The 23,012-nt window shown below is 45.1% G+C and overlaps 1 protein-coding gene across 3 annotated transcripts in view; it reads right to left on the bottom strand.

The window, feature by feature from the left end:
• Positions 1–23,012, bottom strand: part of helz (helicase with zinc finger) — a 65,464-nt gene that overhangs the window by 15,830 nt on the left and 26,622 nt on the right. For all 3 annotated transcript variants that reach the window (XM_078291537.1, XM_078291535.1, XM_078291540.1), the window contains 8 exons: positions 21,745–21,846; positions 20,511–20,689; positions 17,143–17,261; positions 15,391–15,536; positions 14,710–14,857; positions 12,361–12,544; positions 11,077–11,305; positions 3,247–3,571 (listed from right to left, as the gene is read on the bottom strand). In XM_078291537.1, the coding sequence (XP_078147663.1) occupies positions 3,247–3,571; positions 11,077–11,305; positions 12,361–12,544; positions 14,710–14,857; positions 15,391–15,536; positions 17,143–17,261; positions 20,511–20,689; positions 21,745–21,846 (1,432 nt within the window). The remainder of the gene's footprint in view (positions 1–3,246; positions 3,572–11,076; positions 11,306–12,360; positions 12,545–14,709; positions 14,858–15,390; positions 15,537–17,142; positions 17,262–20,510; positions 20,690–21,744; positions 21,847–23,012) is intronic.

The raw sequence follows: 23,012 nt of genomic DNA, 5'->3' as shown, positions 1-23,012 counted from the left end.
ACACACACACACACACAACACTGGGCTCATCGTGTCTCTATTTTCAGACGGCATCACAGACATTGATGCTGACTGCTACATGGCAAGAAGCATGAGAGATCTCCCATACCTGTGAGTTTAGCTGGACCGCTGCCTGCTGTATTATTGATCGTTACAGGCACACATACACAACAATCTACTTTAGGCTTTTTTCAGCGATTGGAGCTGCAGCACGCAGTCTCTCCCAGTTGGTTGTGGTGCAAACTGATAGTCCTTGATGGCAGTGATGTTCACATGGGAGATGGAAGCGAATGAGTTTCAAGTTTAGAAATGCAGTGTATTCATCTTCCAGTAAAGTTGGATGTTTGGATGTTGTTGTTGTGTCAATAGGCTACTAATATGCCGCTATAAACAACTTTTCAGGTGAATAAAGAACAACTCTATTGATGTTACTGGGAACCAAAACAGGAATTCAATTAAACCCTTTTCAGCAAACTGCACTGATTTTTCAGTCTAGTTGTTGAGGTCATTACATGGCTATTGTTAAGGATATGAAGCAGTATTCGGTCCTAAGGGCAAGTTTTCATTAAGCTCACAAGCATGCAGGTATTATATGTGTGTATACTTACATGTTTGCCTTTGAGTGTCCAACAAATGGCCTTAGCCTTTACTCTCAGTGGCATAATATTGCAAAATAGACTTCTAGAGACAAGGCTGCAAATGTGGGAATCCAGCATAACATAAGATGGAAATGCACATTATGTACACTAAGGTGTAGACTTAGATGTAAGAAGCATTCATTAATACTTCGAAATGGGGACTAACAGCGCAGTGACACAGTAATGTGTTCCCTGCAAGACAACTTCATATGACTTAAAATAAAATATGAATGAGCAGCTGGTTCAAGTGATGAGACACTGTATATTGTCAAGGTTGTAAGTGTATGTGTGCGTGTTTAATGTGCCTGCAAACACTTACAGAAAGGGAAAAACAAACAAACATTCAGAACCCAACGCCGGGTACCACCCAAAACAGCAAATGACATCAAACCTGTCAAGGCCAGAGCATCCTTCCCTGCCAGCCTCATTCTGTTGCACACGGTGCAGCCAATGTTTATTTGTCCCTAGAATATGGTTGTATTGGCAGGGCAGCATGTCCACCAGCTTGAGCTGAGGAGCAGCCAAAATACACTGCGGCACAATCCAGAGGAGAGATATGAACATGCGCTTGTTCAACTTATGAAAAGTAGGCTTCATTACATATGGCCCCGTGAGAACTGGCACAGAGTGGCGACAATATACAACTGCGCCTAGTTTGTTGGAAGATGGAAGGTGAGTCTCTAGGTGTAAGGCAAGGCAGCAGAAGCAGGATTTCGTATTTTGGCTGCAATTTTTGGGTTGTGATATTCACTGCCTGAGGGTATGTTTGCACACTGAGCAATGCCAGACACACCTGGAGGACTAAAACTGCAGCCCATAGTCTAGCACTGTTGTTATCAGGGCTACCCATAAGCTAGCTGGTGCAGAACCTTCCTCTAAAACTAATTATGAGTCGAACAGTCTAAGACACACATGTGACACGCTGAGAATATTCTCATACAATAGAGTTTGCCCAAACAACAGCAGGGACCTGCTGAGAACTAAAAGCACTGCTTACTGGGTCCTCAAAACACAAAAAGATAGTTGCATGGCTGGCTGCCGTACAAGAGGCTTGTTCACTTGTGATGTGGCTCCTTCCAGTCATGCTGTGAGACTCGCAGAGGGAACAAAGGGAGGGGGGTAACAAGAAGGCTTCGGTTTTTCTGTGTAAACTAAGCATCGGCTTTGTCAACTGTAGCAGCTAGGGTTGATTTGCTGCTCAATGACAAACTCCATCTGTCGGTGAAGTGGTGGTGCATTGAGTTGTGGAGGCCAATCAACAGAGGTTGCATGTGTGGGAATATACTAGAAAGATACTAATGGAGAGAGACAGAGACTCAATGATATGTGCTACCAAAATGTTGGCTTTGGTATCAGTTTTGATTCACAAATGATACCACAGCCAGAAAAGAAGACCAAAATTCTAATTAAAATCACTGTTTAAAATGTGATTATTATACTAGTAAACCATATTTTAGATTCCGTTTCCCCCATTAAAAAGCCATTACTTGTATTTTGAAGAGGGGCACTGAAACAAAAAGTGTTTGCCTGTGGCTCAGACATATTTTCCCCACTGCACAGCTTTCATACTGTTGCATACTAGCAGCAAAACACCATCTGTGTCAGAATAGAGCGTATGATAATCTAAAGTCATCTGGAGTGTGACCTTGTAAAATCCATGCCAAACAATCTGTGCGTAAATAAATGTTTTACAACTGCGACCACAAAGTTTATGTGTGAGAATTTTATGCAAAGCGACGGTTATGTGAATTGTTGATGGTTATAGCCGATAGTTATGTCGTGAAACGCTACAAAATCTTAAGAGTACTGGTTCTGTTACATCTCTTCTGAAAAATGAGCTTTTCTGGGAATTGGTCCAATTTGTACAGGTCTACATATTAAAGGGCACTAGTTGGCATTGTGTTGGTTGCATGCCAGTGAGTGTGCCAACAGAGATGCCTAGAATGGCCTATTTGCTGACCTTTAAATTAGCAACATACTGTATATGTTGAAGAAAACGATATGGTACATGCAGTCCATGTTTCACCATGTGTGTGCCGACCGGTTGTGAGCTACATAGTATGGCTGCTGAGAGAGAGGAAGTGTGTGTGTGTGTGTGTGTGTGTGTGTGTAAAGCGGGGTGATGCCGCGGAGCTGCGGCTCATTAGGCCCAGCGGGCGACGGCAGCAGGTTGGCAGCTGTGGTGATTTCGTTAACCTTTACCTCGGGGCAGGCGGGGAGGACAGGCAGACACGCGGAGACATTTCAGCCCCGGCTACGCAATCGAACAACACATCCCAACCGCCCGACCTGCGACGCCGCTCGCTATCTTTTTTAATTTCTCACGCTGAAATAAATGAAGGTAAAGTAATTTCCTGCGGTGAGAATTAAATTGAGGCACTTGAATAGGCTTTGTGCCCGTATGCGTGGACCGTTTTCTTCCTCTCTGAAAGCAGGCTGCAATCAATTTATTCCTGATAATTTGTTTACCATTTCCACAAACCGATAAGTGGTTACATAGCATATTCCATCAACGTGACCAACCACCTGCAACATCTAAGCTTGAAAACACCCGTTCTCAGCTTCTCTCTCTGTCCCTCTCTCTCTCTCTCTCTCAAAAACACCTTACCTTGGGGGGCGACTGCTGCTGCTGCTGCTGCTGCTGCTGCTGCTGCTGCTGCTGCGGCCCCGGCTTCCCGGAGGTAGCCTGCGGATGCTGGGGGTGCTGATGGTGGTGGGGGTGGAGGGTCTGCGCGGCGGGGTGGGCGGCGTGGGCCGGGTGGGGCCCGAGCAGGGGCCGGAGGGCGCGGGGGATGAACTCCGGGGCCAGCGGGTTGAGGACGTAGGTCTTCTTGAGCTCCAGCGCCTCCAGCTGGGCCTTGATCTGCTCGAAGGTGATGCCGTGCAGGCTGGCGTTGTCGTGGCAGATGGAGATGAAGTGCTCCCAGAACTTTCTGGATAGGGGAACAGACAGATGGAAGGGTGTTTTATTTTCTTTGTTTGGATGTTTCATGTATGCTCTCGTTGAATTTTTCCCCTGCTGGCAGTGTGACAAATTGCTCCCTAGGGGCTAGATCAAGTCTCTTTTTAAGATAAACATGTAAAGAAAACAGGTGTAAAGAGGTGAAGGGAGAGGAAAAGGAGGGGAAGCAGCAAAGAAAATAAAAGCTAGGAGGCAAAACAGAGGAGTGCTAGCAGGGATGCCATCAGCAACGAAAAGAAAAGGAGTGCAACCGTAATCTCCCAGTAGAAATGCATGGGAGTTGTGTTTCCAAACTCCAAACTTTTGAGCTGTAAGCTTAGAAGTCTTAGACATACGGAGTCCTGAGGAGACAAACTCGAATGATTCTCAGCAAACTTGGACACAGAAATCTTTTTAAATACAAGAAACTTGTCTTTAAATGTCTGCTACTAAGATCAAGTGGGAATGCCCTGACGGCTAAACTGCAACGCACACAAAATGTTTTCGACATCAGCGGTTTCTGTTGGATTCACAAACACTTCAACATGTCAGTCCGCTCCCTCACTATCTTCCCAACCATTCTCCACAGATAATAAACACAAAGAGCTGTTGCAGTCGTGCCTCTATGCATCGTGAGCCAACACTGGCAACAGGTTTCCGCATTTGTAACTGTTCAAATTCATTCGATATCGTCGCACCTCACAAGACCTTTGGATTTGCCGACGTTCCAGATTGGGTTTTTAGAAATCATGTAGCATCCCATTAATAAATCATAGTACACTTCAAGCTCTATTGGAGGCACTGTGCGCTGTGGCACTCCAAAAGGATTAACTGATAGGCTTCGTCAGTGGAAAAAGGAAAGGCATAGAGTGGTGCTGGCGCGCTCTTAATAGCTTAATTTTGACGTGCGCTTGTGTGTCTGTTTACTCCCATAATAAGATAAGGGGATCTGAAATTCTGCCGTAACAGAAATGACTGTACAGTACATGAATGAAACATTAGCGTGTCCTGCCTCAACTCCATTGAGAGGGTGACATCTCTGAATATCTTTTGCCCCCGGGCTTATTCAAATAACTGAGTGTGTGTGTGTGTGTTTGTGTGAGAAAGAGAAAAGAGAAAAACTGGGCTCATTCCTATGTGTGTTTGTCCTATGTGTTCCGAAGTATAAAGTTAGTATATGTTTGTGGGCCTACGCATGTATGTGTTGTATGATTGTATGTCATGATTGTATACACACTCTGTAGCCATTTTATTGGGTAAGAAACATTCCAGAGGGATCTTGGTTCATTCTGACTTGATTGCATCACTCAGTTCCTAAAGATTCTTCCCATTCCACCTCATCCCAAAGGTCTCTATTGGGTTGAGATGTGGGGACTGAACTAAAACCACTGTCATGTTGGTGGAACCATCTTGAGAGAAATACGTGCTTCATGATATGGCTCATTATCCTGCTGGAAGTATTCATTTGAAAAAGGGGAGACTGTGGCCAGAAGGGGACAAAGTTAAGGTACGCTGTGCTGTTGCAAATGATGCTCAGTTCGTACTATGGAGCCTATACCTAATAAAGTGGACACGGAGCGTATTTTATCTGTAATTTGCGTTTGGGAATCATGGTCTGATTATCATTCTGAGCCGGTGCAGTCTGGGGCTATGGGCAGACAGGTACCGAGGGGATAGAAGGTCTGACAGCTCCCTCTCTGAGAGGACGGCCTCCTATCGATACGTACGAGCCGGGGCTGAGTGGGAAAAAAACAGACTAGCGAGATACACCAATGGGCTCTGCTCTAAGAATCCCATTCTTTAAATTGCTGGTAAAAAACAACAGTATTTTGTATATTTGTTAGCTTGTTATGATATTGGCTGTGTCAGCTTTTGCACATCGTTTCCACGATCAGGAAACTATAAAATAACAAGAATCAATACACTTGTTATGCTAAAAGACACATAAAAAAACTAGTAGCAATGCTAGCCAGTCAGCTGTACCCTGCCAAGCACCCAGATAGCCTGTGCTTATCTAATCCCAAAACCCAATTTTAGAATGACACTGTAATTCTAATATCAGGCATGGTCACACCACAAGAGGCACAAGTATGCATGGGTACACACAAACATTTGCACACCCACATACACACATGCTGTGTGTAACTAGAACTTCCAACAGCATGAAAGGCATTATTAAAACATTGATAGCAACACAGCACCTATGAAAAAGTATTTGATCAAAAAGTTGAAGCAACCCTGGTATAACAGATTTAAACTGTCCAGTCTAGTATTAAATCACTCATCTCAGCTGGAGAACCGAAAGCACAAACTGACCTATTGCAGAGCATCTCCCCAAACTCAACATCAAACGCAGGTTAATCGATTGCAAATACACATGGGTGCACACGCAACAATGTACACAAGAAGCACCGACAGGAAGACTAGTCTGATCAAAAAAGATGAGGCAACACAAGGTGGAATGCAGCGAGATTTTAACAAACCAGACCAGTTCTACATTGTCTTGAGGTTGGATGCTTAATACTATGATGCTTTTTTAACCAGTGAAGAAGTAAAGCTGCAATCCCAGTTAAAAATGTAGTCAACTTCCAGTGGGAAATTAAATTAGGCATCAGGAAGTCATTATTTCTCAGTAACTGTTTATGATTTGTTTGTTTCTCTCGTGTGAATTATATTAACTGTGTCCTTGTAAAGCATTGCGTGACATAATTGTTTTGCTATTCAGTCAAGAACACTCTCGTCCTGAAGTTTAAGCCATTATGGTGTGGCGGTACAGGCTCTGCTCTGTAGGTTTCTCCTCATATGAATCCACACAGCATGCTAAAGATTCAGCGGGGGGGCGCAATCAACCCTCCCAGGGGTTTACAGAACAGAACCCAGCACACACACATCATATGGCATTTACATCATTTCAAGAGACAAGCCTACAGAAACATACCATTATAAGTATATTGATTAATAAGGAACCAGACAGGAGGGGGGGTGGGGTGGTGGAGCAGTAAGCAGCACAACAGCAACAGCAGTGTGGCAGGTGAGAACTGGATGAATGAGGAGCTGACAGCTTAAATGGACCGTCATGTTTGAAGTGCCGTGATTGGTGTTTGTTTGGATCAGCTGACGATCAACTGATGCGGCGCGCATGACTTACGTGTCCCGTCTGAGCGAACGTGATGCTTCGTTAAGCGCCCCATTAATAAATGTGACTTGATTGTTAATCCAACAATTTAGCAGATTAGTTAGCGGTAATGCTGTGACTGGTTTTGCCTTTCAGACTGTGAGGAATGACATGCTCAAAGGAACCCGTCTCCGTCTTTCTGTCTCTGTTTGTCTATGAGCCTCACCAGCTCTCTCGCCGATCTTTTACTGACAGTGAAGGTACACTATCTAAAAACAAGCACAGATCCTGTACTGGCCCACAGCGCGAGTTGAATTCAGTTCAATGCAAAAGTTAAAAGTTCGTAGGGTAGGTGTTTTCAAGTTACTGTATGCAAATCCAAGTTTCACATTCTTTTTAGCTTCACTCTATATTTAGGCTATATAAATCCATCCTGATATTTGTCTTTTTAGATGCACAAGCTGACATGACTAAACTATCTTATTATGGTCAGTACTGGTGTTTTTAAACTTTATCTTTGCTTTCTGTTTTAATTATAAATGCTCATTGAAACCACCGCAGTTCACAATTATCCATAACATCTTCCACAATGAACAATAAGTCCTGTAATATGGTGAGTCCATCATGAGTAATTTATAGATTCCTTAATTACCGTAAATCCTCTAATAGTGGCCTGTAGTCAATTAAAAGCCGGGTCTCCGATAATAACCGGGGGCGTGGTCGACACGAACAAATAAAGGCCGGCCTCAAATACAGGCCGGGGAAAAAAACAAAGGAAACAAGACTAGGTCAAAACCTAGTATATGGCTGGACCGTGTCCGTCTCCTCTCTCCACCACGCACATGGCCCGCATTGATCCTCCCGATCCGAGCCCCGGACGCCCGGTGACGCATCGGCGTCGGGACCCCCGCCGAAATCTCGGCCGGATCACCGGGAACTCATCGGCACCCAGGTTCAGTTAGCTTCGGTTAGCTTCAGCTTACATGCAAACAACGGTGGATACCGGTAAACTCCTGGTGCCTGTTTGTAACTGTAGTTTGTAACTGTAGTTTGTAGTAACGTACAAGTGCCACAAGACGGCTCGGCCGGCGGAAGTCTCTGGAGCATGCCGTCGTCGATTACCGTAATTATCGTAATGCATTGTAGTAACAAAAAAACGTCTACCTAACGTACCCCAACAGAAGCAGATCAGAAAACAAGGAGGCTTCGTACTAAAATATGAGCAAATATACTTATCAAATTAGAAATAAAGGCCTGTCTCTAATATAAGCCTGCTTCCAATAAAGGCCTGGCACCCTCTGCAGTTGAGGTAACTAAAGGCCCGGGCCAATATTAGAGGATTTACGGAGCATACCATCCTGAGGTGGAATATCTATTATCGGTTTCCCCTGGGCTGTCTTTTGCTTATTGGCTACTGTTGACTACAGCTAATAGTCTGCATTAAATAGGCAACAAAAAACAGTTTCTTAAAATATTAGGATAAGGAAGCAAAGATGAGACAACCAATTACTATGCTAGTCTATGAGCGGGGCAGAGCATAATCTGCCCCCAACCAGACAGACAGGAGGACACTGAAAGAATTGCATTATGACTCAAGTGGGATTTGCCATGGTCCCTTATTGTTTCCAGCTGGGAGTAGACACAAGGCTGTGTGTGTGTGTGTGTGTGTGTGTGTGTGTGTGTGTGTGTGTGTGCGTATGTGTGTGTGTGTTCATTCTAATTGATCTGCAGTGACTTGTGAGGGCTATTTTTGCTCCTTGGGAATTAATCAGCCTTCAATAAGGGAGCCTGAGAGTGTCCCCCTAAGGCAAGATCACCCCCACCCTATACACACACACACACACACACACTGTATGCGTGTGTATTTGTATGAAATAAATGAGAAAAAAAAATGGAATTATTTTAAATTGTAGACAGAAAGCAGCCCAACAGCTATGTGTAATGTTTGCAGTACAAGTAATTCAAGGGGCAGCAGCAATAGAGCCGTTTTCAATATTACTGTAGCCTAATGGAATGGTATTTATTTTTATACTTTAGTTTTTGAACACAGTAACAATGACACAGACTATTAATTTTCAAAGGCCATAAATACTACACTGCTAGTCTGATTTCGACAAAACTTGGAGGGATGATGCATCTTGTTAATGGACCAAGCGGTGTCTGCATCATTTGTGGGGGATGACATGTTTACTGTTGCCTGTCATTTGGCTTCTCAACAATTATTCTGTATTTGTCTGTATGATTACATAAACACAAGATATTCAACAATCTAGTTTTTCTCAAAAACTGGGATATGGATTCATTTTGACCACCAAAGCATGTACTGTAGCAATTCTGGCAAATGCAAGGAACGCGACAATACTTGTTTAGCGTAATGGTTTCTTTTACTCCAGAGCACATCTGGGAACCAGCTTGACTCCCCACAATGAGACATCACATTTCACTGTCAACATAGCTTGCTGGAATTAATTGTGAAGCTGTTGATTTGTAAGCTGCATTAGGTTTGATGAGGGACCACCACGTATGGCAGCAGACACCACAGCTCTGTATGCGTCTAATCGCAACAGCAAGACGAGCCCACGACTACGAGTCGAATGGAGTAGATATGTTCATTTGGAAGAGGAGGGGAGTTTCAAAAACTTGTTAAGCCATTTCTGCTGTGTAATGGTTTCTAGTGCTGTTCATCGACAAGCATGAGGTGGTCTGAAGAGACCTGAGGGATGATGTCACAAGATACTGAAGCTCCTTCTCTGTGTCTCTTATCTCATCTTCCCAAGTTGATCATATCTCTCTGATGAACCTTAAAATCAAGGTTTGCAATATAGGCTGTCCAGTTAAGCAAACTTAGCATGCATCAAATGTGCATTAATGTGCTCCCTGCCTACTCTAAAAAAGTTAATAAGTTAACACAGTATATTTGACAATGATATATGTTAAAATAATCTGACGTAGGTTATCTTTAAAGGGGCATTTCATCACAGTACTACTTTGTCCAAGTAATTATGACTAAGGTCTTTAGTTCATTAGACAATTGTTTTGTTTGTAACTGTTTTTACTTCTATAGCTTCTATAGCTTAATTACTTACCAACAATATCCCATGCTGAACCCAAGTTCAGTGGACTGTGGAAGACATCACTAAATGGACAATTACATTACTTGAATAACAGCTTTGGATTTTTTAAGTGTTTCTTAAGGTTACAAATAAAAAATATCGCAGGCCGTCGGCTCAAGACAATAAACGTGCCCAGTAGCAGGCTTTTCTATACACAGTTAAACAACAAAAACCGCATCCGTGCCTCCTCCTGGGATTATTAGAGCCCAAAATACCTAGGCGGCAGGCCTGACCAAAGCGTGTGACGCGCCGTCTTGGCAGCACTGCCTCTGTTCTCTCCGGGAGGTCAGCCTCGGTCAGCGTTAAGCAAACAATAACGCATCCCTTTTAGATGCATCAGTTTAATTGCTCTGTCTCCGCGGGCTGACATTTCCAAACAACCTGACATGATGCCACGACTGGCTGAGGCAAAACAGACAGTTGCCATGGAGATGGGGGGGGGGGGGGGGGGGGGTCCTGTTGGAGGGAATGGGAGTTTCAGCTGGAGTCATTGAGCTCTACAGTGGGTGTTGTGTGAGTGAGTGGCATAAAGAGAGAGATTGAAATAGAGAAAGATTCATAGATTAATTAGTTGAGTTCATTTGTATGCATATATATCTTATTATACCTAGAGAATTAAAAAAAGATAAATGGGCCTTTTCCGGAAAACTTTTAATTAAGTTTGATGACTATCAAGGTCAATTAACTTGCAATTTTATCAGCGCAGGAAGTGGATTTTCCACAAAATTAAAACATACTTTTCTCCCCTACAAAAAGTTTCCATTCTCTCTTATAAGGAAGTAGTTGAGAATAGATAATCAATAACTAATGAGCTATAGTTTCAATTTACTTGATTGAATCCAACTAATTACTATACACCTTCAACCAGCAGCACCCTTCTCAGCTTTTCCTTTACCAAGTTCATACACTTTATGGCAAAGAGAAAGTTAGCAGAAAAGGAATGATAATAACAAAAGCAACGACAGAAGAGGGGAAGAAATCTTTGTTTCTAGGCCTTACGGTTCAGGAGTTATTGGCCAAACCGTTAAGCTGCTTGTTATAGCGCCACCATCTGGCTGATCAGTGTTTTTTGTTTTTTTTTGCCTGAGTGGTGGGGGAAATTTGAAACCTACACACCAAATTTGCTGACTCTAGGACTTACGGTCTCAGATCGTTTTAAGGCAGAAAAAGAAGAAGAAAAAGAAGAAGAATCCTAACAAAAACAACAGGGTTCCAGCACCTGCAGCGTTTGGACCCCCAATAAACAAATGCCACTCTAATCTTGTTTACCTGCAGCGCCCGACAGAGCACAGCGCGATGGGGTCTCCCACCACAGCGACCAGGGACTGGGCTCGGGTGATGGCCGTGTTGAGCAGCTTGTAGTTGGACAGGAAGCCGTAGTCCAGGTCCTCCGTCGAGTCCTCCACCAGCTGCTCTTTGCGCTTGATGGCCGTCTGCTTGTGCTTGCAGGTGTGCCGCGTCCGCACCGTGCTCAGGAACAGCACCCGGAACTGTTTACCTGGAACCGGGAGCGAAGGCGGACGTTGGAGACCCTTATATAAGCCGGCAACAACTTATTGATTTTTTTACCCCAACTGTTACACATTGCGTTTTCAATAGTCTTGTTTTGAGCTCCGGGGAGATAAAGTATTCTCTACACATAAGAGGAGAGACAACTGTGAATACAAGAAAATGTGTTCTGCGGGGAAAAAACAGAACAAAGAAACATACGAAATCACGTAGGGGCCAATCTTCCAAACTTTAATTTAACTTTTCATTTTCGCTCATTTAGAAACACAGGGAGAGGAACAGCGGCGGCAGCAGGCTCAACTTTACTAAATAACACCCAAGGAGCCATTAAGGGCTATTAGCACAAGTGCTGCAATCATTTGATTCATAGTTGACTCATTTGACGCCGCGTTGCTCTTTCAGCCATAAGCTCGCTATGAAAGCTAAACTCTGGCGGAACTTAATTTCCCCGGTAGGTACCATGACATTTGATATCGGCGGAAGCTGAAGCCGCTTGAGCGCCGTTTCTAAAGCCCGGCTGTGCTAATGGCGTTCTAATGTCTATACCTGCGCTGCTGCAGATAAAGCTAAACGGCCAAGTCGCTGGTGGTGATGCGCGGGTCTGAACACCAGCTCATCTCAACTACAAAACGCCTCATAAACCGATGGATAAAACTCACTAAATAGAAAGGATGAGTCGTAACGATGCTTTTGTCTTCTCTACACTGGACTCCGGGGGCTGTCGGTGGACCACATAGCCACACATCATCCATCTGTGTGTTGAATTCAGAATCTAAGCACTAACTAGAGAGCAGTTTGCCCCTGTGTGTGTGTGTGCGTGCGTTACATGTGTGTGATTAATGAGGGAGTTAACGAGCTGTGGAAAGCAGCTGGATGCAATGCCACTGGGAGCGACTACTGGAGCAGTGGAGAGACTCGGGGGAGAAAACCTGAAATGCACTTCTTTTATACTGGGGCCTGATCGATGTGATTTTTGGGTGTAATATCAATACCAATAATTGCAGGGAGAAATGCCGATGGTTAATTTAAAATTTTTCCTCTCACCTTGGACGTTGAGCACCCGCTCCACGCTGACCTCGTGCATCCTCTTCTTCCGGAGCTCGGCGCGGATGCGGAACACCTGGTCGGCGTAGGGCGACACGACGCCGATGCTGCCCTCGTCCAGCTTGCCCCAGGCCACCGGCCACTTCTTGCGCATCTCCTCCACTCGCTCCACGATCTCGAACACCTGGAGAGGCGGAGGGGCGCCGCGGGAGGAGAGAGGGGAGTGACGATGAGGCTCAAACACGTGCTCTCTTAGCACCGTGATCTCAAACACCTGACCCGAGGAGAACTGTTTTCTTTTCCAACCAGGTTAAAAGGCAATGCCGCTCGTGTCCATGTGTTGGTCTCTGATAGTCTAGTGAGTAACTGGTCATCACTCCCTCAAGTGTTTTCAAAATCTGATTAGCAGCATCTGAGATATCACATGTGGGACAAAAATCTGCACTTGGTCAACAACAGTTTTTAAATATTTGAAAGAAGAGTTACGAATGACATTCGACACATCTCTCATTTTTTGCTTAGGTCTCTTGCTGAAATCAATGTTCTTGTATGGCACAGTGGTGCGCTATGGACTGACCTCAGTTGCGTCTTGAGATTGGCCAATATAACGAAAATCAATGTCGGACAACGATATCACATCAACGTCATTAAATTCGAATGAAATCAGCCTGTGTATTATATTTCCCCACTTAAAATGAAAGCAATTTGCTCCTAGGCCAGCCTTTGTACCTTGCCATCTCCAAATGTATCACAATCACAATGACAAGGCTAGATTAAATTTCAACCAATTCCTAGGTGTGCTTTGGTGTGTCACAGAGGTACTTTTGTGTCTCATGTGAGTGTGTGAAAGTGTTAAAACTGGCCTAGATATCAGTTATTAAAACCAGTGGTTGATATTTTGAATCCCTATTGTTGTGTTTTTTTTGTCAGTTGAGTTGTTTTCCCATTTCTCTTCAGAGGTTTAGCCTACTGACGGGGACTTTGAACTGTCATGGAACTATTGTCTTCCGCTTGAAGCTAAGCTCATCAAAGAGGCTTCCGGCAGACAAACAAATGGACACACTTTTCTTCGAGGCGTTTTAATTCCGCCGGCTTATGATAATGTTGTTAACATTTTGACACGGGTTGCCGAATCAAAGGGGGGGGGGTGAGGTAATTCGTCTGGCACCGCTGACAGTTTGGGAACGAAAGCGAAAAGCAGCCACGGTTTAATTGGTTGGGATCTGTCAGCGAGGGGGGGGGGGGGGGGGGTTAGGGGTCAGGCGCGGCTGATGACCACGACCGAGTGGAACCGGAGAGGAACCAATCAGGGGCTGGGCCTGTCAGTGAATCATGCATCATAGGTGTCAAATGCAGCCCTTAGATGGTCTCCTAATTAAGTGTACGGGTTTCATCTTCAATTATGATAGTGACTGAGGCTAAATAAACAGCGCTGCTCGGTTTTGGATGATCATAATTCAGACTTCAGACGTTAACCAAACTCAACTGAATGAACTAAATTGAATTCCATTTCATTATTACAAAGAAGAAATATTTAAGGCAACGCTAGATGAATGTAGTGTTAATAAAACCTGTTGAAATTATATTGCAATTACCTCAGGGGCAAATATACTATTCTTGACTCAAGGATGCAATAACCTAAACTCAAGGTTACAGGTTCAATTCCTCTTGAAAGAGAGTACTGGTGCCATTTAGAGTTATAACCCATTCACTACTGTCCCTGTCTAGTGAACATTTCCCCACACATTTTGCAATGGACGCCGCGTGTAATTCGATTTTTTCACATTTTCACAGTTTTCTGGTGTCAAACCTAGCCTGAAATTAACTGCTGTCCCAGCTGATACAGACGCCTTAAATAAAAACACACGGATGTGACAACAAAGTTAGTAAGGAGACATGTTTTTTTCATGGTGCACACTTCCATTTCTTCTGGTAGCTGTCTGGTGATTAACGGTAAGCAGAGCGTAACGTAATACACGCGCCGACTGAAAACACTAACGAAAAACAGAAACTTAAGGCTTCAGCGTTTACTGTGATGGATTATGTAGCTCGGGCAATTTTCGAGTCTGTGGAAGTTGTTTTTCATACGGTGCAAAAATAAATGGCAGCAAATGGCCTCTGCTGAAGGCAGGACAACGAGCCCTGATATCTCCAACTGTGCTGACTGTGTGCAGACAAACCAGGAAGAATGGAACGGAGAGGGGCAACCGAGATGATTGGTACAAACTTCAAACAACACTGGTATTATCCTTTAACCTCTGGCTGTGCACCCGTTTTCTTTCAAGCACGGGGGAGTGCTAAATCCCAGTTGCCTTATGTAAATGAGGGGAAGATTCCTTTAATCGATACCTCGGCGTTGTTGTAGTAGGCAGTGCTGTTCTTCTCCTGGACGTCCTCTCCTCTGGCCGTGAAGAAGGTCAGAGGGTAGAAGTCCTTATGGGAGGGCTGCTTCCCGCTCGCCATCAGCTTCCCATCATAAAACAACTCTGACGTGTAGCTGAGGGAGGAAGAGGAGGAAGAAGGGGAGTAGAGAAAGAAGTGGGGTGGGCAAGAGGATGAGGGAGTGGGAGGAGAGGAAAAGGAAGCAGGAAGAGAGTGGAGAATGTTTGTGAAATGATATTTATCAGAACTTTGAAATCATTTAAACCTCTGGAGAACTGATAAACCCAACTTCTGAGTATCATGAAACTGCACTGGGTAAATGCATTAAAAAGCAAGAACCTGAAAACTTCCAAGTACTGCTGTGGGTGTTCTGCAATGTTATGGGAGTAATCGCAATCACGCTCTCTGCACTCTCTCCACACAGTAACTGTTTCTCTCTCATCCTTTCATGTGCGCCTTCTCCACGAACTCTTCTCCTTCACCTAACTTTGCCTCTCTCCTCTGCCTCTAAGCCCCTCCCCTCTGTCTGTCATCTCATCTCCTCCACCTCTCCCCTTCGCCTCCCGTCTCCTCTCCTCTCTAGCCCTCGCGTCTTTCTTCCCGCCACCTCTGCGGCCACCTCTCCCCTCCCACGCCTCCCACACCTACTTGATGATAGCTTCGTGGGAGCGGTAGTTCTCGCAGAGGAGGATGCGACAGGGGAACTCGGGAGGGTAGTGCTCGTACAGGCGGTCCAGCAGCGACACGTGCAGGTTGCGCTCCCGCGCGAACTCGCTGTACACGAACGGACTGAGCTGCAAGTTAGAGGGAGGGAGAGAGAGAGAGAGAGAGGTGAAAAGTCAAGAACACAGCCATTCTTTCACATGATTATTCTCCCTTTGAGTACCATTTGATTTCTCTCATCTTGCACGTGAAACGAAAAGGTTGAAAGGGTTTATTGTGTTTGTAGTGGAAATTATATTATACCATTCTCTTTCTCTATGCATGAAGCACTGTCTTATTTCTATGTTGTCTGCTCTCAGTACATTTCCACTGGCTTGAGACAATGGCTACTGTGTGAAGATGACCCTGGGAACTCTAGCCCGTTTATCTTTGTTTTGCACAGATGTACCCTAATCGTAGAATGTTTCAAGTATAAGAATGTGCCAGACTTCTCATGACTCAGCTGTTTCTACTACATGATTATAAGAAGGGTGGACAAAGCTCATTGCTTCGCTCTTTGTCTCACACACTCGCTGGGTGAGCATTGCGCCTTGCTTGCAAGCAATAAAGATATCAGAAGGACAACTTCTCATCTCCAAGTCTCTTTATTACAGAAAACTCCCACCACAGTGTTAATCAAGTATAAGTCAATGACACCAACACTTGAATGTATGTTGCTCTTGTCAGACATTAGTGGGTATGATATATGTGATAGATGCGATCTCACATGCACACCCGCCCACCCACGCGGTCTCAATTACCTTTTCCCTTTTGACTATTTCTGTGCACTTGACAGCGATTTATATTTAGTTTGAATCCTAATTTAAGCCTGCCAGTGGGAAAGGGTCAGCCAGCTTTAATGAGGCCCCACACAGTCAATAAGAAAGCAGACGGTCAATAGAGGCCTTGGCCCTCATTCACTATTCAGCAGCTTCTTCCGCCGCTCAATGGAGAAGATAAACCATTATAGGCAGAGCAGACAGGAGAGACTGAGGAAAAAGGGACAAAGAAAGAAGCTCTCCCTCCTTGGGCCACAGAGTGACTGAGAGCAGAGGCAGGGAGGGAGAGAAAGAGCCTGAGACGGACAGATAGACAGGCTGGAGATTGTGTTGTTAATTCCTTTTTTTTTAGCTTTTCTCCTAGAAACAGCGGGGAGAGACGAAGTAATTAAAACAATTATTGCATGGCAGACTCCTGTCTCGTCTTTATCCACTGGCCATTGGTAATCCTGCGCAGACTGTCTTAAAACCGGGGAAGGAGGAAATAAGGCTTTCATTCGGAGTGCCGGCTTAGAAAGCTTGACTGACGTGAGTTTATGTTTGTTATCTGTGGCTGGAGTATTCTCGACCGCCGCAGCTCTGCCGCCGCTGTCGTCCGTTCTTTTGTGCCAGAGGTAGGTAAGAATGGGGTCTAATCCGCGGGTAAGTGCAAATAGAGTCGCTGCTTTTACTTGATGTCACAGCTAGTATCTGCGGCCATGTTGAGTCTGTCCTGCCAAGCGGTCGGTTTGGTTCATTTTGGGACACAAGCGAAAGTCTGCAAGCCTTTGACAGAGTGAACCAAAGACCCCACAAGGCTCTTTTATACAATCTGATGATTCTTGAATAAGGAGAGAATACTAAGGAAGCCCTGACAGAATCAATAATGTCAATTAAGTCTCAGTTGAACTGAGCTTTAGCTAAGCTTTGGGGTTCTTACCTGCATGTGGTCCCCGGCCAGCACGATGCGGGTGGTCTTGCTAGCCAGAGCGAAAGGCATGATGGTTTCACACTCCATGGCCTGGGCCGCCTCATCCAATAGGATGTGAGTGAACAGGCCTGCAAAAACAGAAACCAACATCAGGTCAATGAATATGACTTTAAATCAATGCACAATGTATGCAACTTTACTGCCACGAAAGTGCACACTTGACTTGTCTTGAATACTCCTGCTGACACCAAAACTGGAATCCAATATCAAGTTCATGCAAATGATCAGACTAAAGCCTAGGTCACACTACCCGATTCTGTCATTCAAAAACATTTTCCCATTCAATCAAACAGATAATCTTTCTTTATGAGGTTTTGTTATTGATGTCTATATTATTAATGGCTTCCATGTCAACTCCTTGTCACAATTCGAGTTTTCCTATAGGTAGAAAGGGGGTTTAAAAAATACCACATTAAATCACCTTCAGAATTAAAAGCACAAGGTTATGATGGCGATTCATACTGGCACATTAATGAACATTATTTTGTTCGCCGAGAGCATTAAAACCTTGCGCCTGTCAATCCTGCACCTTCCTCTCAATCTCTCCCTCTCTTTTCTCTCTTCCTCTTTCAACCAGCCCTGCGCACCAAAGCCAGGGGTTTTTGTGGATGTTTTTGAAAGGGCTGGAACAGTAGCATAACCCTGATTTAAAAAGCTCAAACGGCGCTCGGCGGTACGAGGGGAGGGGATGAAACGGCATGGCAAATGAGCGCCGGAGCGGGGAGCTGCGAGGAGAGAGAGAGAGAGAGGGAGAGGCTGAATAACAACCAGCCGAACAGCCTCTGAAGCCCCCAACACCATTTCCACAGCAAAGTATGTGCAGATATGAAATGTGACGGTTGGAGGGAAAGAAAAAAACAAAAAAAAAAAACGGTAGGGCTGTCAAAAAGTAAACAAACAGCACAAACATGGGCTGGCGAGGAAAAGAGGTGGAGCGCCGTGATCTAAGGCAAAATTCTCTCCTTTGCATCTGCCGATGCAACAGATGCAACATGTATTGACTTTTCCCAACTATAAAGCCTGAAACCAGTGTTCCCTCATAACTGTGTGTGCACCACATTGAGGGATATGGTCCTGATAAAAAGGGATATTGTTCAACATATATATTTCATGCCCTTTTTTTTTTTCTTTAAATCAAAGCCACAAGTCATGAACTGAGCTCTGATTTTCATTTTCTAAGTGTCTTTAGCTCTCTCTTTGGGCAAATCAGAATGGTGAGAACTGAACCCAGATGATGTTTTGATTAAAATTAGAGGAAAATTGTTGGACATGAAAAAAAAAACACATTTTGCCCAAAAGTAGAGCGCAACATGCGTACTTAAAAATCAAGCGTTTGGGTAATGAAAAGTGTGTAATGCAGGGTGAAAGCCCAAGCTGCTCACGTTGCTCAGAACAGTGATATGTTTGAGTTTGTTTATGGCACTGACATATTAGAGGGAACATCACTTGGTACTATATCTTAAAAAAAAAAAAAAAATCTCTGCAAAAAAGGTGTGTTAGCCTGCTTTTTTCCCCCTTTGTTTTTTCTGTCACTGCATAGAATATTAATTACTCCACAATGCAGTTGAGGGACTTGACATCATGTAAATGCGCTGTATGTTCAGCGCCTTATGTCACATAGTGAATTATTGAAGCCGGGCACTTTTGCTGACCTCTCCCATACATCGTAGCCTATAGCAGGCCTACTGCGCCCCTGCCTACCCGCTGTTTTACTTCGATCCTAATGAATACGCAACGGCCGAATAATGCTCAGAAATGATGTACACGGGTCATTACAAATGGGAATGTTTCCCCAGGCAGGGAAATAGAGATTAGCGGGGGGGAGGGGGGCAAGAGATGGTCTTTATGAGCGCGAGCAGACAGACAGAGAGGCAGACGTGAAGGAACGTGGCACTTAACGGTTCACTGGGGACCGAGCCGGCCGCCTTGGGGGACCTTTCTACGAACCAGAGGTCCAAATTACATTTCTGTGGCTGCTATCTGTCATTGGGCTAATGATGATGGTGGAATTTGGATGGAGCGGCGGTGGGAGGTAGAGAGGAGGAGGGGAGGGGGGGGGATAATAAGCAGAGGTGAAAGAGATCAGAGAGGGAGGGGTGTTGGGGAAGTGATTTGGAGGCGAGGAGACAAATTATTTAATGGTTTAAAAGCAGTTCCTTCACTTCACACACCCAGGCTCTCACATTCCCCCTTCTCACAGTCTCTTTTTACCCCTTTTCACGCTGGAATAGTGACCTGGGAGTCGACAGTCAGTGTGAAGAGCTCCATCCAGGTAAGTCAACCCTATAAAACCACCTTGGTCAAGATTCAGTCCATCGCAGGACTTTCGGGGGACATTCATACCTATGGAAAGGAAAGGACCGGGGCTGGGAATTCAACCTGGGACCTTCTTGCTGTGAGGCAACAGTTCTAACCACTGAGCCACCATACCATCCTAGGTCATGTGGGAAAGGGGTGTTACAGTCTCTCCGCCACACACACACACACACACATATATACACAGACTTCCGCACCTTCCAGATCCCATATCTAGGCCGTAAAGAAAGGAGGCGAATCACCAGACCAGACATAAAAAAAAGACGATAACAGCCTTGCCGTCCCGTTCGGGGGCACCTGTGTGTTCGGGGCGGGAGATTTGTTACCGCTGCTAAGTAGACGCGCCGGCTCCCAATTGCCTCGTTTCCCGGCGATTTTCATCAGAGTCGAAACGCCGGGAGAGCGGGAGACATGAAACGCGAGGAGGAGGGCTAATGATGTAAAAGTACATTAGAAACAGGCAGATGGTGTTCCTAAGCAACAGACAAAAGCCCCCTCCGCTGACGCATTAGAGTCGGTTATTAGCCGGCGCTGACAAATTGGTTTGTTTTCCATGTCTTTTTACACGACTTAAATGAGTTCCATCCTTCTCTAAATGGCGGAGCTCCTGCCAAGACCGGATATCGGAGTCATTGGGGGTGACCAAAGTACAGGCATCTGTGGGCATCGGGCTGTGTGTGTATGTTTGTATGCTCTTGAGTACCCCCCCCCACGTGTGTGCATGTTTAGGTGTGTAAATTCTGTTTGTGTGTGTGAGTAGACGTTGGATTTTACAGCGATACGTTTAAGGCGTTCAGCTGAAGCTTTTATCCAGAGCGATTAACAGATGAGTGTCTTGCTCAAGGACACTTCGGCGGGACACAGAGGCTGTTGCGGGGATCTGCAGGGACCTAAAACCCCCCCCTCCCCAAAAAACCCTAGTCAAACTGGCAGAAGTACCGGGAGCTAAAGTTCTACGCTAGAGTTCGCCAACTATCCATCCATCTGTCCGTCTGACTCACCGGGCTCCAAGTCGAGCTGGCAGAGGTACTGGGAGGTGCTGAGGGTGACCACCACCACGCGGTGCCTGAGGATGTCGTCCCTCTTGGGCATCTGGAAAGTGAACTGTGTGCCGGAAATGAGACAGTACTGCTGGACCACCGGGTGGACCGTCTTCACCCAGCGGTTCCTGAAGTATACCCTGTAGAGAGAGGGGAGGGAGGGAGGGAGGGAGGGAGAGCACAAAAACGCATATCATTCTCTCAACATATTCCGTGTTACACCTCAGGTCTGCAGCAAACTCATTGACTGTCACCGACCGCCAGCTGGATCCGTTCCTTTATGGATTGCCGGGTTTGGGATATTGGCCGGTCTCTTTCCACACCGGGGCCCTAAAGATGCTTAGAGGGTCTTTATTCTTCACTGAGCACGCTGAGCCCGAGGGAGACCAGAGGGCCCGATATGGTGATTATGGAGGGATTCACACCGGAACCCTTCGGTATCAAGACTGTCCACTCATGTGAAACAAGTCATTTGTTCGCACCTACAGTCCCTGGGCTGACACACGTACACACACACACACACACACACATATCTACACACACATACACAGCTATCATATGAGGCCCTGGCTGATCTCTGAAAGACATTGCTTTCTTGTCCTTTGTGACCTCTGGGGTTGTTAAAATGTGATTAGAAGTCATTGATGCAGTGTAAAGAAGAGCAGAGGTGTGTGTGTGTGTGCATGTGTCTCTCTCCAGGCGTAGCTCTAAAAGCCGTACAGTTCTAGAAGTCACGTCTCCCCAGTCAGCCTGATGTCTGCCACTCTCACCGCTTCAGGGCAACAGCAGCCCAGTCATTCACTAATCTCAATATAATATGGATGGATCGCTCTGACTGCAGGCTTTACAATGAGGCTAATCCAGTTGATGTATAGATCAGTGAGTGTCATGCGGGATGCCTCCGGGCGTGGCTGGCCTCAGCTGGCAGACGGACCGCAACCTGTGACCACGCTGAAGAGGAAAGGTCAAGCCTAACTGAACATGATCTCTTTCTCTCCTTCAACAACGTTGACTCAAATACCGATATGAACCTTTTCTTCTTTTCGGCAATGTTACTGCACTCTACAGAAAAGTGCAAAAAAGGCTAAATCTGTGTACAGGTAGCTTTAAAACCTCATAGAGTTGAAATTGACTGCCATCTAATTTTGCAACGCTCCATCAAGTTGGGGTCTTGGCCACCACATCTTCTCCTTACCTGAGAGGTCTGGCGTGCGGATTGCCTGCTTCCACATATGGATGAAGGTAGTCCTTAATGTAAAGGTCAGCCGCACTGTTGGAATGGGTGCAGATCAGGACCCTGTAGAGGGAAAAAGAAAAAAACAACATTGTAATATATCTTTTCTCATACCATTAAAGAACCAGGACAAACTGCCCATATGAGCTGCCACCCTGCAGTAAAGAATTTCATCTGTATTGGTGGGGAAAAAAAAAAAACGTTTGATGTGTCGAAATGGTGTTTCAAAGGTCAAGATGAACTTCAGGAGAAAGTGTTAATACTATCAACAGAGACTGACATCTTAACAGCATGTGAGAGATAAGGGCAATAATCCGCTTGATGCTTGGCCTTGTGCTGAAGGCGTCTGCACAATTGGAAAAAGTCATAATCTTTAGATTAGATTGATCAAATGCGTTTACATCAAGCGCAGCGTCGCTCGACACCCAGGTGGATAAAAAAATCACACCATTGTGATACCGAGTTCACTTTGGCTTTGAACCTCTGCTGCAACCCGTCTCCTTTCCTTCCCGTCACACTCTACTAACGCTGTCAAATGTGAGTAGAAAAAAGCCACATAAATTATCTTTTTACCATTTCGCTCCACACCGGGCTTTTTTAAGGAAAAAGGCTTCATTTTTGCAAGTACATGGTACACGTACAGTAACGCGGTGGGCGCACTTGATCCCCCCCCCCCCCCCAAATCTTAACGGTATGATGAGCAGGCGGCGCTGGTCCGGTGGGGGTCACTCCCTCTTGTCTCTGCTTTTAAAATATCTATAATTCATCCTAAACATAGAATATTAAATATATTCAGAGGGAAATGAAGAATGAATATTGCATTCCTACACATTTTTCACAGGCCGTTTTTTTTTCTTTTCTTTTTTTAATACATATACCCCCCACCACCCTTTATTAAAAAAACAAAATCCTCTGTTCAAGGGGGGCGTATGTCTGAGGTATTGCATTCATTTTTCATAAGAACCAGAGAACCGTTTATGTGCTTATCCTACATCGCTTTCCTTCTAAAGCGAGAAACGGCATAATTTCCTGTGGGTATCTCCGCACGGCGAGGGGGGCTCGCTAATGATGAAAAATGCAAAAGGGTGAAAAATCTTGCCATGTTGTATTCTTACACGCCAATGTCCTGCCCAGTGCAGTGACATAACTTGATTGATCGAATTATAGTTCAGCTGAATGCTCATTCTGGTCCAGGACAAGCGTTCATAATCAAAATACCTCAATCGCAA

This window comes from Centroberyx gerrardi, chromosome 3 (genome assembly GCF_048128805.1).
Source record: "Centroberyx gerrardi isolate f3 chromosome 3, fCenGer3.hap1.cur.20231027, whole genome shotgun sequence".
Classification (NCBI taxonomy): Eukaryota; Metazoa; Chordata; class Actinopteri; order Beryciformes; family Berycidae; genus Centroberyx; species Centroberyx gerrardi.
The sequence above is the reverse complement of the archived record's forward strand: the minus strand, read 5'-3'. Positions and strand labels throughout refer to the sequence as shown.